The sequence below is a fragment of the Tupaia chinensis genome, unplaced genomic scaffold, assembly GCF_000334495.1.
Source record: "Tupaia chinensis unplaced genomic scaffold, TupChi_1.0 Scaffold143747_1, whole genome shotgun sequence".
Classification (NCBI taxonomy): domain Eukaryota; kingdom Metazoa; phylum Chordata; class Mammalia; order Scandentia; family Tupaiidae; genus Tupaia; species Tupaia belangeri.
In genome coordinates this window covers 281,786-295,351 of record NW_006203596.1, presented here as the reverse complement: position 1 = coordinate 295,351, position 13,566 = coordinate 281,786, and the positions used below count along the sequence as shown (strand labels likewise).

General features: G+C 40.6%; 1 protein-coding gene across 1 annotated transcript in view; it reads right to left on the bottom strand.

Moving 5' to 3' along the window:
• LOC102473797 (pregnancy zone protein) overlaps nucleotides 1-13,566 on the bottom strand; it is a 68,744-nt gene that overhangs the window by 21,159 nt on the left and 34,019 nt on the right. The window contains exons 23-29 of the mRNA XM_006164865.3: nucleotides 9,923-10,006; nucleotides 9,501-9,677; nucleotides 9,137-9,224; nucleotides 8,334-8,490; nucleotides 7,954-8,028; nucleotides 7,170-7,350; nucleotides 1,767-1,990 (exon numbers count right to left, since the gene is read on the bottom strand). Of these exons, the coding sequence (XP_006164927.1) occupies nucleotides 1,767-1,990; nucleotides 7,170-7,350; nucleotides 7,954-8,028; nucleotides 8,334-8,490; nucleotides 9,137-9,224; nucleotides 9,501-9,677; nucleotides 9,923-10,006 (986 nt within the window). The remainder of the gene's footprint in view (nucleotides 1-1,766; nucleotides 1,991-7,169; nucleotides 7,351-7,953; nucleotides 8,029-8,333; nucleotides 8,491-9,136; nucleotides 9,225-9,500; nucleotides 9,678-9,922; nucleotides 10,007-13,566) is intronic.

Here is a 13,566-nt window from a genome sequence, read left to right as displayed (position 1 = left end):
GGTCACCTGTGCAGCTTTCTCAGTGCTGGTGAAAGTGGCTGCTCCATATCTGGAGAGAGCATGGAGAGCCACCACTGTGTCCTGGAAGAGATAAATGAAGAACCACCCCACAGAGTTAATGTTTGGCAACTGGGATTTCCCCCAAAGTTTACATCAGCCATTATGGGGGGCTTGCTTCTCTCTAAAGTAAAAGTTTGATCATTCCTTTTTCTTTGCCTTTCAGGCATGATCAAAATCACGCTAGAGTTCCTACTAAGGAAGTAGAAAATCATTAGTGCTGACCAGACTCGCAATTAATTTTCATTAATTATACTAAAGGACTATTCTCTATATCCAGAAGTTGTATCTATTTCTTCTTATTAATGGTACTTTGAGGTTTATGCTTCAAAGAACAGGTCTCAAAAAAGAAGTTAAGACAAATGGAGTTACTGGTCTTAACCAGATGATTGAGGATAATTTAGGGTTTAGTGAAAGTTGTTTTGGGGGAATGTCTTGAGTTTTTCCTTCATATTATCACTGTCTTCAAATATCCCTACATGCCTCTTTATGATTTAATACATTTTCTTCTCTTTCCTTTTTAAAAATATTTATTTTGTGAGTTTTTTAAAAAATATATTTGCTTCTTTTTTCCCCCTCCTTCCTTCCCTCCCTCTCACCCTCTGTCATTTCCCATCCTCCTCCCACACTGTCTCTGGTATCCACAGTTGTTCTCCATGCTTTTATATAGTCCAATATTTCAGTTTCTGCCATAGAGTGCAGACATTCGATATATATTAAGTGGAGACATACAGTGCCTCTCTTTTACAGTTTGGCTTGTTTCACTTAGCAGTAAATCTTTCACATTTGTCTACTTTCTATCAAATGCCAGGGTCTCATTGTTTTTATGGCTGCATAATATTCTGTGGTATATATGTGCCACACTTTATCAATCCATTTGTCTGTTCATGGACATTTGGGTTGGTTCCATGTCTTAACTACTGTGAATCGTGCTGCAATAAATAAGGATGTGCAAGTATTTTTCCAACTGAGTGCCTTCCTGTCTTTTGAGTAGATACCTGGGAGTGGAATTACTGAGTCATATAGTAATTCTATTTATAGGTCTTTGAGGGATCCCATAAATAGAACTATAGATCCTATAAATACTGTTCTCCACAGTGGCTGTACTAATTTACATTCCCATCAACAGTGTAAGAGAGTTCCCTTTTCTCCATAGCCTCACCAGCACTTATCATTCTCTAATTTTTAAATTTTAGCCAGTCTGTCTGGAGTTAGGTGGTATCTCATTGTGGTATTGATTTCAAACTCTCTTTTGATAAAGGATGTTCAGCATTTTTTTCATAGGCTTTTTGGCTGTTCATATATCTTCCTTAGAGATTTGTCTGTTCAGTTCATTTGCCCATCTTTTAATTGGGTTGATAATTTTTAAAAATTTTTTCGAGTGACTTGATTGAGATTCCTGTATATTACGGCTATTAGTCCCTTATCTAATGTATAGCTTCAAAATATATTTTCCCATTCTGAGGGTTGTCAATTCACTCTAATTATTGTGTCTTTTGCTGTGCAGAAGTTCTATAATCTGATGTAATCCTACTTGTCTATTTTTGGGATTATTGCCTAAGCTTTGGGGGTCTTATTTAAGAAGTCTTTGTCTACTTTGATGTCCCTAAGAGTTTCTCAGGTGTTTTACAACACTAGTTTCCTCTTTCCTTGTTTTCAAGCATCCTAATTGCCAAGTGAACCTAGAGAAGACTTTGGGAATCACAAACCTGAGTGGAAGAGAAGCCACCCTGGGAATTCTGTTGCTTTGTGATCCAGTTTACAATGTGCATTGCAGATGTTAGGTCCTCAGAAGTTGGGGTAGGCTGGGCTGTGAGGTAAGCAAGGAGCACGTAGGCTGTAATCTCCACCTCAGCAGAGGGAGCCTGGACTTGGTACAAATGCTCTTCTGGTGCCCTGGGTTTCTGAGGTCGCTCCCAATGAATTGAGTTATCTTACAGGGAAAAAGAGAAGAGAGAATTGTAACTATTGGCAAGTAATAAGTGAATGCACATTGATATCACATGGAGTTGAAAATTATACAAGGTAAAATGAGGGTCCTCTATGTTTAAACTTGTAAAACTCACTATGTCACACTTCTGTGCTGAACTTGGTTTAGTCCTGTGAGGCTAAGATAGAGAATCTTGATAGAAGAAGCATAGAGCATCCTTACCAACCTCTCACACATTGTTTTAGTTGGACTGAAAGAAACAAAGAGTGGTGAAGACAATTTTTTTCATTGTATGTAAAATTTCCTAGGGATTAGAACATAAATTAAAATAGAAAACCTACTTATTGATCTTAGAGGACATTTGTGAAAATTTCTCTGGCAGAAATACTCAGACAAGAATCCATTTTAAATTTGACGTGTGTCCTGGCATGTTCAGGGAAGCTATGCTCTAAACTCCACCTTTTAGACTCCCAAAATACTCAGACAAGGAAATAACTTCTTTTTGTAAGTCTGAACTCATAATCTCTTTCTGTGGATACCACGTTACAAAGCACAGAGGAGAGATTTTATCACAGAATGACCAGAAACCACTGTAGAGGCACAAGAAATATCAGAAACCGAGAAAATCTCTCTCTCTTAAGGAAAAATAACAATCCTTCATCGTCCACAGACAGTACTGTAGAACTCATGGAAATGTCTGATAGAGAATTCAGAATATTCATAGTGACAAACTAAATGACATGTGAGAGCTGAGAGAAAAATGAACTCCAGAAAATGCAGGAGAAAAAAGACGAGTTCCAAGAGGTAAGGAAGTTCTTGCATGATCTGAAAGAGAAAATACATACTATAAAAAAGAATCTAATGGAGCTATTAGATGATGAAGGCAAGATCTCTGATCTAGAACAAACAACCAAAAAAACTGAAAATAATCCCCCCAAAATGAGAATACTATACAAGAAATATTAGACACCATTAAGCGCCCAAACATCCAGATAATCGGTATCCCAGAAGATGAAGAAACTAATAAGGGCACTGCTAATCTACTCCATGAAATCCTGGAAGAAAAATTTCCAAATCTAGAGAGGCATTTAAATATCCAAACCCAAGAAATACAAAGGACCCCTAATAGAAGCAACTCAAGAAGATCTTCTCCAAGGCACATCATAGCCAGATTGGCAAAATATACAGACAAAGATGAGATTCTAAAATTGGCAAGAGAGAAATGTCAGGTTACTTACAAAGATTGTCCCATTAGGCTAAAATCAGACCTCTCATCAGATACAATGTGAGCAAGGAAAGATGGGAAAATATATTCAAAATGTTAAGTGAATAACAGTTTCAACCAAGAGTATCATACCTGGTAAGATTATCCTTCATGTGTAAAGAAAGGATAAAAACATTCTCAGATAAACAAGACCTGAAAGAATTTGCCAATACTAGACCTGCTCTTCAAGAAGCTCTGAAAGGAGTCCTCTACCAGGAAAACTAAAGACACACATACAGAAATAAGAGAACAAAAGGCAACCAAGAAAATGACCAACTTAATGCTAGGGACAGAAAAATATCAATAAAGTTAAATGTTAACTTCCAAGATTTAAATGGAAGGATCGGACCACAGCAACACTGCAAATTCAACAGAAGGGAGATCGAATGTAAGACTGAACTGGTAAAATAGAATTTTATGACTTTTGAGGAAAATGTTACTGATTGTTTTTTTACTATGCTTTGTTTTCCCAATTTAAGGATTTTGCTGTCTTTTGAGCTGTTGATAGGTTCAGCAATTTGTTAAAATATTTTTTCCTTCTTGTTTGTGTGTTTCTTTAAATGGAAACATAAACTTTTTTTCCTTCCTGACCCCTTTGGAATTGGAAAATATTTGGGAATAGTCTTATTTTGTGGCAGAAGAGTTATTTGCATATGTTCATTAATACCTGTTGCATTGAATCAGAAATTGGAAATTCTCATTATTGGACAGGGCTTTGACTGGAATGTCATATCTGAAGATTAACCAGAAAACTACAGAACTAAGGTAGATCTCAAGTAAGCCAACAGAAGCTCTTGGAAAGATGGCCTGGCACCATAAATGGCACTGCCTGGCAGAGAGGATTAGAGAAGTTATATGAAAGAATTCATACCATAAAATAACCTGGACTTTTTTGGTCCAGCATTGTAATCAGTAGAGACTGCAAAAGAACAACCACACCAGAGGATTATCTTGAGAAAGACTTTGAAGGAAGAAAAAGAGATTGATCTTTGCTAGCAGATGGGATATCACAGTATACTTGGTAGGCAGGGATGAATTGAGAAGTTTATGTGTAACTTGAGTGCTGGGCATTTGCTTTTCAACAGTTTGTGTAGTTGACATGTAAATATTTTCTCAAAAATATTTTAAAAAGCAGCAGTTAGCATAATGGCTATGTCGCTGGACTCCCACATAGTCGACTGTGGTTCACGTCCTGGACCCGGTGGCTTAAAACTCACGCCGGGCGCGTGTGTGTGCATGCCCAAGATCCTGAGAGGAGAACGGAGGAGACGGGACTGTGGCATGGCCATCCCCACTGGGGGGTGATTTCTTGCTTTCTGTTTCTCTCTGTCTGTCTAGCGAGCGCACGCACCCTATAGCAAAAAACAAACAAACAAACAAACAAACAAAAACCTCTCCCCCCCAAAAAAATTTAAAACACACAGTCTATGTTATTATAGAGTCACAAACAAAATTATAACAAATATTTTGAACACTATCTTTAAAATTCAGTTTTTAAAATTTTGAAAGCTGTTTATTAGTTAAATTATTATAATTATATATACATTCAATCCTTATACATCATTTAGATTGTAAAAAGACTTTATCCAGCATGATATACACCTCAGTCTAGCCCTGTTTGGAATACTATGTAAATCCTCACCAACAGATAATAAACCATATCTGTGTCCCACAAATGTCTTACCTCTCTATTTTTTCCCAAAATTTCCTTTTCTACACTCTTCCCACAATGTCCTTCCACTTTGTCTCTAGTGTCCATAACAATTTTCAATGCTTTTATGTCCTCCAGTCTTTTGGTCTCTACCATAGAGTGTGGACAGTCAGTATATATTAAGTGGAGACATACAATGTGCCAACAGGTGGCACAGTGGTTAAGACACTGAACTCCAACATGGCCAACTGCTGTTTGTGTCCTGCAACTTGTGGCTTGAAAATCACACTGGGCATGTGTGCATGCATGCCCAAAATCCCAGAAGGAGAATGGAAGAGAAGGGATTGCAGTGTGGCCAACTCTCCTTGGGAGGGTGGGGGTGTGATTTCTCACTTTCCCTCTTATTCTCTCTATTTCTCTCTGGCAAGTGCATGGGCCCTATGATTAAAACCTAAATAAATAAATAAATAAAGGCACAGATTGACTGACTGGATAAATAAATAAGAGCCTTATTTATGCTGCTTACAAGAAACACAATTCATTGATAAAAACTTACATAAACTAAAAGTGGAGGGCTTGAATAAGTAATTTCATGCAAACAGAAACCAAAAAAATGGCTGGAGTTGTGATATTGATAAAATCAGAATAAATAGGTTTGAAAATAAAAACTGTAAAAAGAGACAAAAGAGGACACTATATAATATTAAAGGAATCAATTCACCAAGAATATATAACAATCATATTTATACATGCAGCAACAGGACACCCAAATACATAAAAAAGACTGCTAGATCTCAGGAGAGAGACAGAACTGCAGCACACTAATTGTTGGAGATTTCAGAACCCCTCTATCATCACTAGATAGGTCAACTAGACAAAAAATAAGCATAGACAAAAGAGCTAATTGACACCATAAACCAATTGGATCTGATAGACATTCATAGAACATTTTACCCAGCAACTACAAAATACACATTTTTATCAGCTCCACATGGAATATTTTCAAAGGCTCACAAAATAATAGGGCACAAAACAAGCCTTTATAAATCTTAAAAGTATAGAAACTCTATCTAGCATCTTTTTAAAACAACAATAGAAATAACTCAAAATCAACCACAGAAAGAGCCTTTAAAAATACAAAAACACATGAAAACCAAACAATTTACTCCTGAACAATGTAAAAACTACTGAAGAAATTAAGACTAAAATGTAAAAACTTACTGAAACCAATAATAATGAAGAGTAAACTCTCCATAATCTTTGGGAGACAGTAAAAGTAATATCCTTGGTTTGATTATCACACACTGCATGCATACTTTGAAGACCATATTGTATGCCATAAAGATGTACAACAATTGGGACCAGCAGTTGGCGTAATGGCTGTGTTGCTGGACTCCCATGTAGTCGACCATAGTTCGCGTCCCGGACCCGGTGGTTTAAAACTCATGCCGGGCGCATGTGCGTGTGTGCCCAAGATCCTGAGAGGACAATGGAGGAGAAGGGATTGTGGCATGGCCAACCCCCCGGGGGGTGATTTCTCACATTCTGTCTCTCTGTCTCTGTCTGTGTGGCGAGTGCATGCGCCCTGTAAAAAAATAAAAACCTCTAAAAAAAAAGATGTACAACAATTAAATGTAAATAAAAATTATAAAATAAAATTAGAAAAATATTGCCAGATAATTCTGTGCTTGACACAGAGAGACAGAGAGACATAGAGAGAAAGGGAAAACGCACCCCTTAATGGAGCTTGGTCATGCCATGGTCATTTGTCTTCCCTTTCTCCATTCTACCAGGATTTCGGGCACATATACCTGGCATGTTTTTCAAGCCACTGGGGCCATTATTTGACTCTCACTGAGTCACGAGGGATCCACATGGATCCCTTAACTATTAAGCCACTGGGTCTGCCCAAGATACATAAACTTTGAAAATGTTATTGCACTTCCTTATGGGTTTTTGTTGTACCTCTTTTCCTGTAAGTATATAGGCAAACATGTGAAAGTGTACATATTTGTCTAATGTATTTGTTTTAGCAAGCAAACATAAAATTCCATAATTTAACTGCAGCAGTATGTTTATTATGTTATGTTTTATCTAACATATGCAATCCCAGAGAAGACGTTTTCATAAGAGGTGCTCTGATCCCACAATATGTGATTTGACTCAGGAATTCCAGACAGAGCTTATTGATTTTGGCAGTATATTCCCTTTCTTTCTGTAGAATTAGTGTAAGTGGAATAGGAATTATTTTTGCCAGTTGTTCTCACCTTCTTTCACAGCTTCCTTATTGAGTGAGTTCAGTATTTCTATGCTCCTGTTTTGGTTTCCAACTAAGGCAAAAGCATAGGCCAGCAATGCCTTGGTGTAGATATGGCTCCCCTGTACCCCCTCCTTTGCCGCATTCCATGCTGAGTCCAGGCAGAAGATGGCATTGCGAACAACAGGGTGCTGTAAAGGCAAGAGGTTGTGCTGTTAAACTAGGGTGACTAGAGTTTGGGGCAAACCTTGAGATGGCGATTACCAGACAGATATCATTAATGGTTTTATATGGGTTAGAGTCAGGGTGAGGCAATCAGGTAGACTACCTGGTATCATATTTAAATATAAAATATTTTAGATCTCTTAATTTGCATAGGATCCTAAAGAATAAGGCTAGAGAGCCTGTATTTTTAGGATTGGTTTGGTATCAAGTCCAAAGTCACTATTGGGCAAGTATAAAACCCCCTTAGTGCTTTGGTCAAATAGCACATCAATTTAGGAAGTGCCCTGTTGGGGATAGTGGATGGCATGGTGGTTAAGGGAGCTGGACTCCATGACTCACCATGGTTAGAGTCCTGGATCTGGTGGCTTGTTTTTTCACTTTTCCTCTCTCTCATCAAATTTAAATAAATAAATAAAGTTAAATAAAATAATAATTATTTTTTTTTAAAAAAAGGAAATGCTCTGTTATTGAGCCAAAGGAAACTCAAGACTTGGCTATTAGTAGAGTGGCATTCTAGACAGCAGGTCTACAGTTTTCATGATAGGGAATGAGAGTGAGGTGGTACCTACAGTGACTGGAAGAGGAATCTCCAGAAGTGCAATCGTAACATAGGCAGACAGAGTCACTTCATCTTCTACTCCTCCCTGTGTGACAGAGGGAGAGAGAGAAATTGATTGGGATTGACTTTGATAATTCTACCTCCAAGTTATAGTATCTTATCTTCTGTTATTCCATGGAGCCTCTTTTTAGCACCTCTCTCTGTCAGGTAGAATAACATCCTCATTCAAATTATACATTTCTTCTTTCTCCATGGAAAGGTTAATATGCTTTTCCTGGTGCCCAATTACATTACAGGACTTCATCTTTGCAATTTCTCTGTGCCTCCTTCCTCCCTTCACCCCTGGAAACTGTTACATTGATGTATCATGAGGTTATCAGTACAGTTCACCTTTATGGCATTGTTGAGCAGTGACCCAGAGCTCCTGAAACAGCCATTATCCTTCTGCTTCTGGGAGAGCCAGGTGAGGGCCTGGGTAATGTGCTGTTCGTCAATGAAGACGTAGGGTCGAGCCTGGGCAAAAGTCTTCAGCACAAAGGCCGTGAGCCTGAGAGAAGAGGAAGAGTAGTGTGCTGGGTTACTTGTTTTTATGCAGCATCTTAATGCTCTGGTTTGCACGCATAGGCTCCCAGCTCCCAGTGCAGTCCCAATACAGTGAGTTTTCCCTCCACATCATCCTTACTTCTCCATCACTTCCCCCATTCTTCTCTTGTTTGCCTGTATGGGTTGGACTTGTGAGACAGGGAAGGAGAGAGGAAAAGGGAGAGACATGACTGAGAGGGAAAAGGAGGGAGAGACGGAAGGAGAGGAAGGATCGTGCGTAGTAGAAGTCAGTAAGATGTGGCACTGGAAGTATTGGCCGTATCTTTTCTAGCCTACCTCTAATACTTTTCACTGCTGAGAAATAAAGAGGCAAATTGCAAATTTACAATGTTCACTAGAACAGAAGATGGGAGAAGGGCTTGGTATATCGGTTACAAAATGTATCAACCTCAAAATATTCTTGGTTCTGTCACTTACTAGATGTTTGTGCTTGGGACAGCTCTTTATCCACATGGAATGGAACTTTCCTCCTCTTTAAAATGAAGTTAATAACTCTCATTTCACAGAGGTGTGGTAAAACTTAAGGAGGTTAATGTATTCATGTGCTTTGAACTTCCAGCAGAAACTCAGAATCGATTTTCTTCTCTTACCAGGTGTTGCCTGGGTTCCTGCTATGTTGTTCCCCAAAGGTGCTATAGGAGCCATCTTGGTGTTTGTAGTTCAGCTGTCTCTGGTAACCTGGAATGGAAGGTTTCTGGTGGTTCATGAAGCATTGGGAAAAATGTGTATTCACGTGCAGGCTGAGGCCCTGGGAGCCAGATAGTTAGGATCTCTGTGTCCAGGATCTGCCATACTTTAGTATTATGAATACATCAAAACACATCTTATAAGAGGGTAGGAATATTGCTTTTTTCAAAAATAACCATCATGGGTTAATCTTTAATGATATAGCTGAAGTCTAATTGGGAAAAGTCTTATTAGCATAGAAATGAAAACCATCTCTGTCCCACATACCACTGATGAGATAGCCAATGGCCTTGGACTTGACCTCTTCAGTCAGCTGTTGGGTCTCATTCAGATAGTTCAGGACGTAGATGTTAGGAGCAAACAGCACCATGTTCTGTTCTCCACAGCCATAGGGCATCTGAAGGAGATTGTGTATATTTTGCATAGCAGAACTTAGTATATCACCTGGGAAATGGGAAAGATGAGATTTCAGTCCATAAGTAGCCGACGTGATTAGCCACAGTAGCTTTCATGTGTAGCATCTTATACTCTCTTATTTAAGTAAGAGAAAACTTACAGAGAATGAGCCTTTCAGGGCCATAAAAGAAGCGGAAGCAATCGACAACTGAATAATCAGAATACAAATATACAGATAAGCTGTACAGCGCCAACTCTTTTGTCCCACGTTTACCAAGGACAACATGACTCACCCCAAACTGAGAAGGAGGCTCTGGCAGATTCTTTGACCACATTTGGTGGGAGTCTCAGGGATAGCTGCTCAGACACTTTAGTACCTTGGGAACAGAAGATCCATATTGAAGGAGGACGTCTGTGATCAGAATATAATGTGGTGGTAGGAGCGGGAGCCACAGAACCACTCTGCCTGGGTATGGCACTGGTCCTGCTATGTGACCCTGGGTAAATCGCGATGATTCAGTGAAATATTGGGTCACCAGGAAAGTCATGACGCGTTTTTGTATAGACAGACAGAAAAATGCGTCACGACTTTGCCAACGACCTAATAATACATGTGAAACACAGAGCTCAGAATGCATTATGAGTATTGGCAGCATATTAAATTTCAGTAAATGTAAATAACTGTTTACATCCATTATTGTCATTTTATTATTATTTTTTTTAATTTCCAGAGCGTGTGTGCACTTGTCAGAGAGAGAGAGAGCACCCCTAGGAGGAGTAGTCACACTGTAATCTCTAACCCTCCATTTCTCCATCCTGTCAAGGTTTTGGGTACGCTCATGCACCCATTGTTTTTTTTTTCCCTAGTTTTATGTTATAGGGTGTTTACACTTGCTGGACAGAGAGAGAGAGAGAGAGAGAGAGAGAGAGAGAGAGAGAGAGAGAGAGAAAGTGAGAAATAACTCCCTAGGGAGGATAGCCACACCACAACCCCTTCTCTTCCATTCCTTCCTGTTAAGATTTTGGATATGCACACACACATGCACTCACACATACACACACACACACACACACACACACACACACACACTTGTGCTTTTCAGGTCACTGGGTCCAACACTCAAACGGCACATTTGGCCATGTAGGATCCAGCTGCCTTAACCACCATGCTGCTGCCTCTCTACCTCTTCAGTGAGTTTTTCAGGCCACCAGGCTGGGATTAGCACTGGAGTCAGCCTTTGGGATCCAGTTTCCAATGCACAGCACTAACCACTGCTCTGGGAGGCTGGCCCTGGCATGTAATGATTATAGCCGACAGGAGTAGTAGTTTATCTTCTTGAGGAAGCCTGGGCCTAAGGAATTGCAATGTGATAAGATCGCCTTTAGGAGCCCAGTTCCTCTCGGTACTATGTGACTTCCAGAGTCCTCTCCCCGCTCCCATTACTACGTTTTGCATTTCTTTTCTTTTTTTTTGGAGAGATTTTCACTGTAGGGCGCGTGCGCTCGCCAGACAGACAGAGAGAGATATAGAGACAGAAAGTGAGAAATCACCCCCCAGGGGGGATGGTCACGCCGCAATCCCTTCTCCTCCATTCTCCTCTCGGGATCTTGGGCACACACGCACACGCGCCCGGCGTGAGTTTTAAGCCACCGGGTCCGGGACGTGAACCGCGGTTGACTACGTGGGAGTCCAGCGACATAGCCATTACGCTAACTGCTGGTTCCCACTACGTTTCGCATTTCTGTGCTCAGTAGCCCTCTTAAAGAAAGCTCGGAGCTAGCAGGGACCTGATTTATTGCAGCATTATCAAGACTTACAACTCTACGAATTTGTTATTTCTCTTCCTTCCTTATTCTATGCAATAGCTGAATGGGTCCTCATGTTTATAAATAGATAACATAAATATGTCTTAAATTAATTTGTCCTTTTCAAATGACGAATACCCTCTGGACATAGAACACATGCTAATGTGGCAACAGTGTGTAGAGCCTTCAACTGTTTCTTTCTTTTCTTTTTTTCCTTCATGTTTTAAGCTGCTCTTTGAACAAGGTGTTTATTCAAAACAAGCCGTCTAAAATGATTTACCCTTTACAGAATAAACAAATTTAAGGGTTGATGCAGCAGTTTGTTTTTTTTTTGGGGGGGGGAACAACACATTATAATTCTCGTAACTATGGCAATATGAAAGAAGGATTTGTGACATAGTTTTAAAAAGCAGAAATGTAACATGGTGTACTCTAAGATTATAATGAACAGTCTATAACTGTTGTGAGGTATGCATATGAGAAATGGGAAGTATCAGGCCTAGATAAGAAATGAGAATATGGGAGATGTTTCCTTTTTTCAGACATCTTCATGTTGAAATCTTTCAGTGTCTGTCTCAGGACAAAACCTCTGCAAAATGTGTTGATGTGCTGTTGTCTATTCGGCTGCTGCCACCGCCTAAAACACTGGAATCATCTGGTACTGCTTTAATAAAGCCCGATTCACATCTGGGACAAATATATTCTGGCAGTTTGGGGTTGACCTCGCCCTTGCAAAAGGGGCAGAAAAACCGGTGCGGTCGCAGCTTCTGCCATTTTTCTCCTCCACCGCTGCAGTCTGAGAGGGCAGCAGGCCAGTCCCAGGCCAGGCTGCCACCTCCTGGCTGCGGTGGCCGCTGCAGCCTCAGCATGGCCCACCGATCTAGAGGCCACCGTGGTCTAATGCAGCAGGTTCTTTTCTTTTGTGGTAGATTTTTTTTTTTTTCTGCTGGCTTCTTGGTAGCTGCAGCCTTTCCTTCCCAACCAAAAGCTTCTTCTGCTCTCACCAACTCCCTTTCCTTTCTCCCCCCCGCAGGCTTCTTGCCTCCAACCCACTTCTCATCAGATTGGGCCTCTACTGCTGCTGCCACTTCATGCATCCATCTTTGGGTGATGCCTGGCCTGGTGGAGAATGATGTTCCAGTGCATGGTCTTTGCATATGGGTTAAGTTTCAACATGATTCTCAGACTTTTCAATGGATTCTTCTTTAGGTCTCTGCGAAATCTTCTTGCTTGGTGCTTGGAGGGCTCTTTGGATCTCTGGACTTTTCAAGATTCTGCTAAAGTCTGTGTTCATCATCTTGTGCCTGGGAAGGTTATAGTTACTCTAGAGGGAAACAGATTTCCGTACGATTCATCTAATTACCAGAAGGCAATTTCAGTCCAAACGAAGCAACATCCCACATACCCACCAGGAGCAACTTTCAAAATGTTCTGTTTGCTTGCATTAAGCAGAGTGATTCTGAAGGCCTTGATGACACCACTGTCCTCCTTACAGATGATGCAGGGTTCCCTGGATATGACGACAGCATTTGCTGAGAGGCATAGATCTTTTTTATATCATTCCAGGCCTTAAATTTCTTCAGAAGCAAAACAGCCTCCTCAGTCTCCTTGTAGCCTTCAACTGTATCTTCAACCACCAAAGGAAGTTCAGGAACTTCCTCAATACGATGACCTCTAGACATGATAGAGCTGGAAGGCCGAGGCGGCAGGGTAGAACGGAAGGCATACCGCTTCCAGGTTGTGTTCACTCTGTGGTGCCAACACCGGCCGGTCTTAGTTGCTGCAAATGTGGACCTCCTCAACACATATTTCCACAAGCACCCTAGAACGGTGTCCCACCACCTTGAACTCTGGAATTTGAGCCACTGCTCTCCCAGAACCTCAAGACTCAACACTGCTCTGCTGACCTGCTAATTCACTGACAGCACAGGGCTGTCTGTGTGAACAATGTTCACAATATCTGGTCAGATGGGAGTCTTAAATCCAGTGGGCAAGGTGACATGTTTGCCAGACGACTCCCCCTTTTCAGAGTACATGAATATCAGTGGACGAGCATACACCTGGTGGGGAGGGGAGAGGACCACGCTTCTCTCGACCCAGCAGCTCCCACAAGAAAAGCAAAATCTGCAAC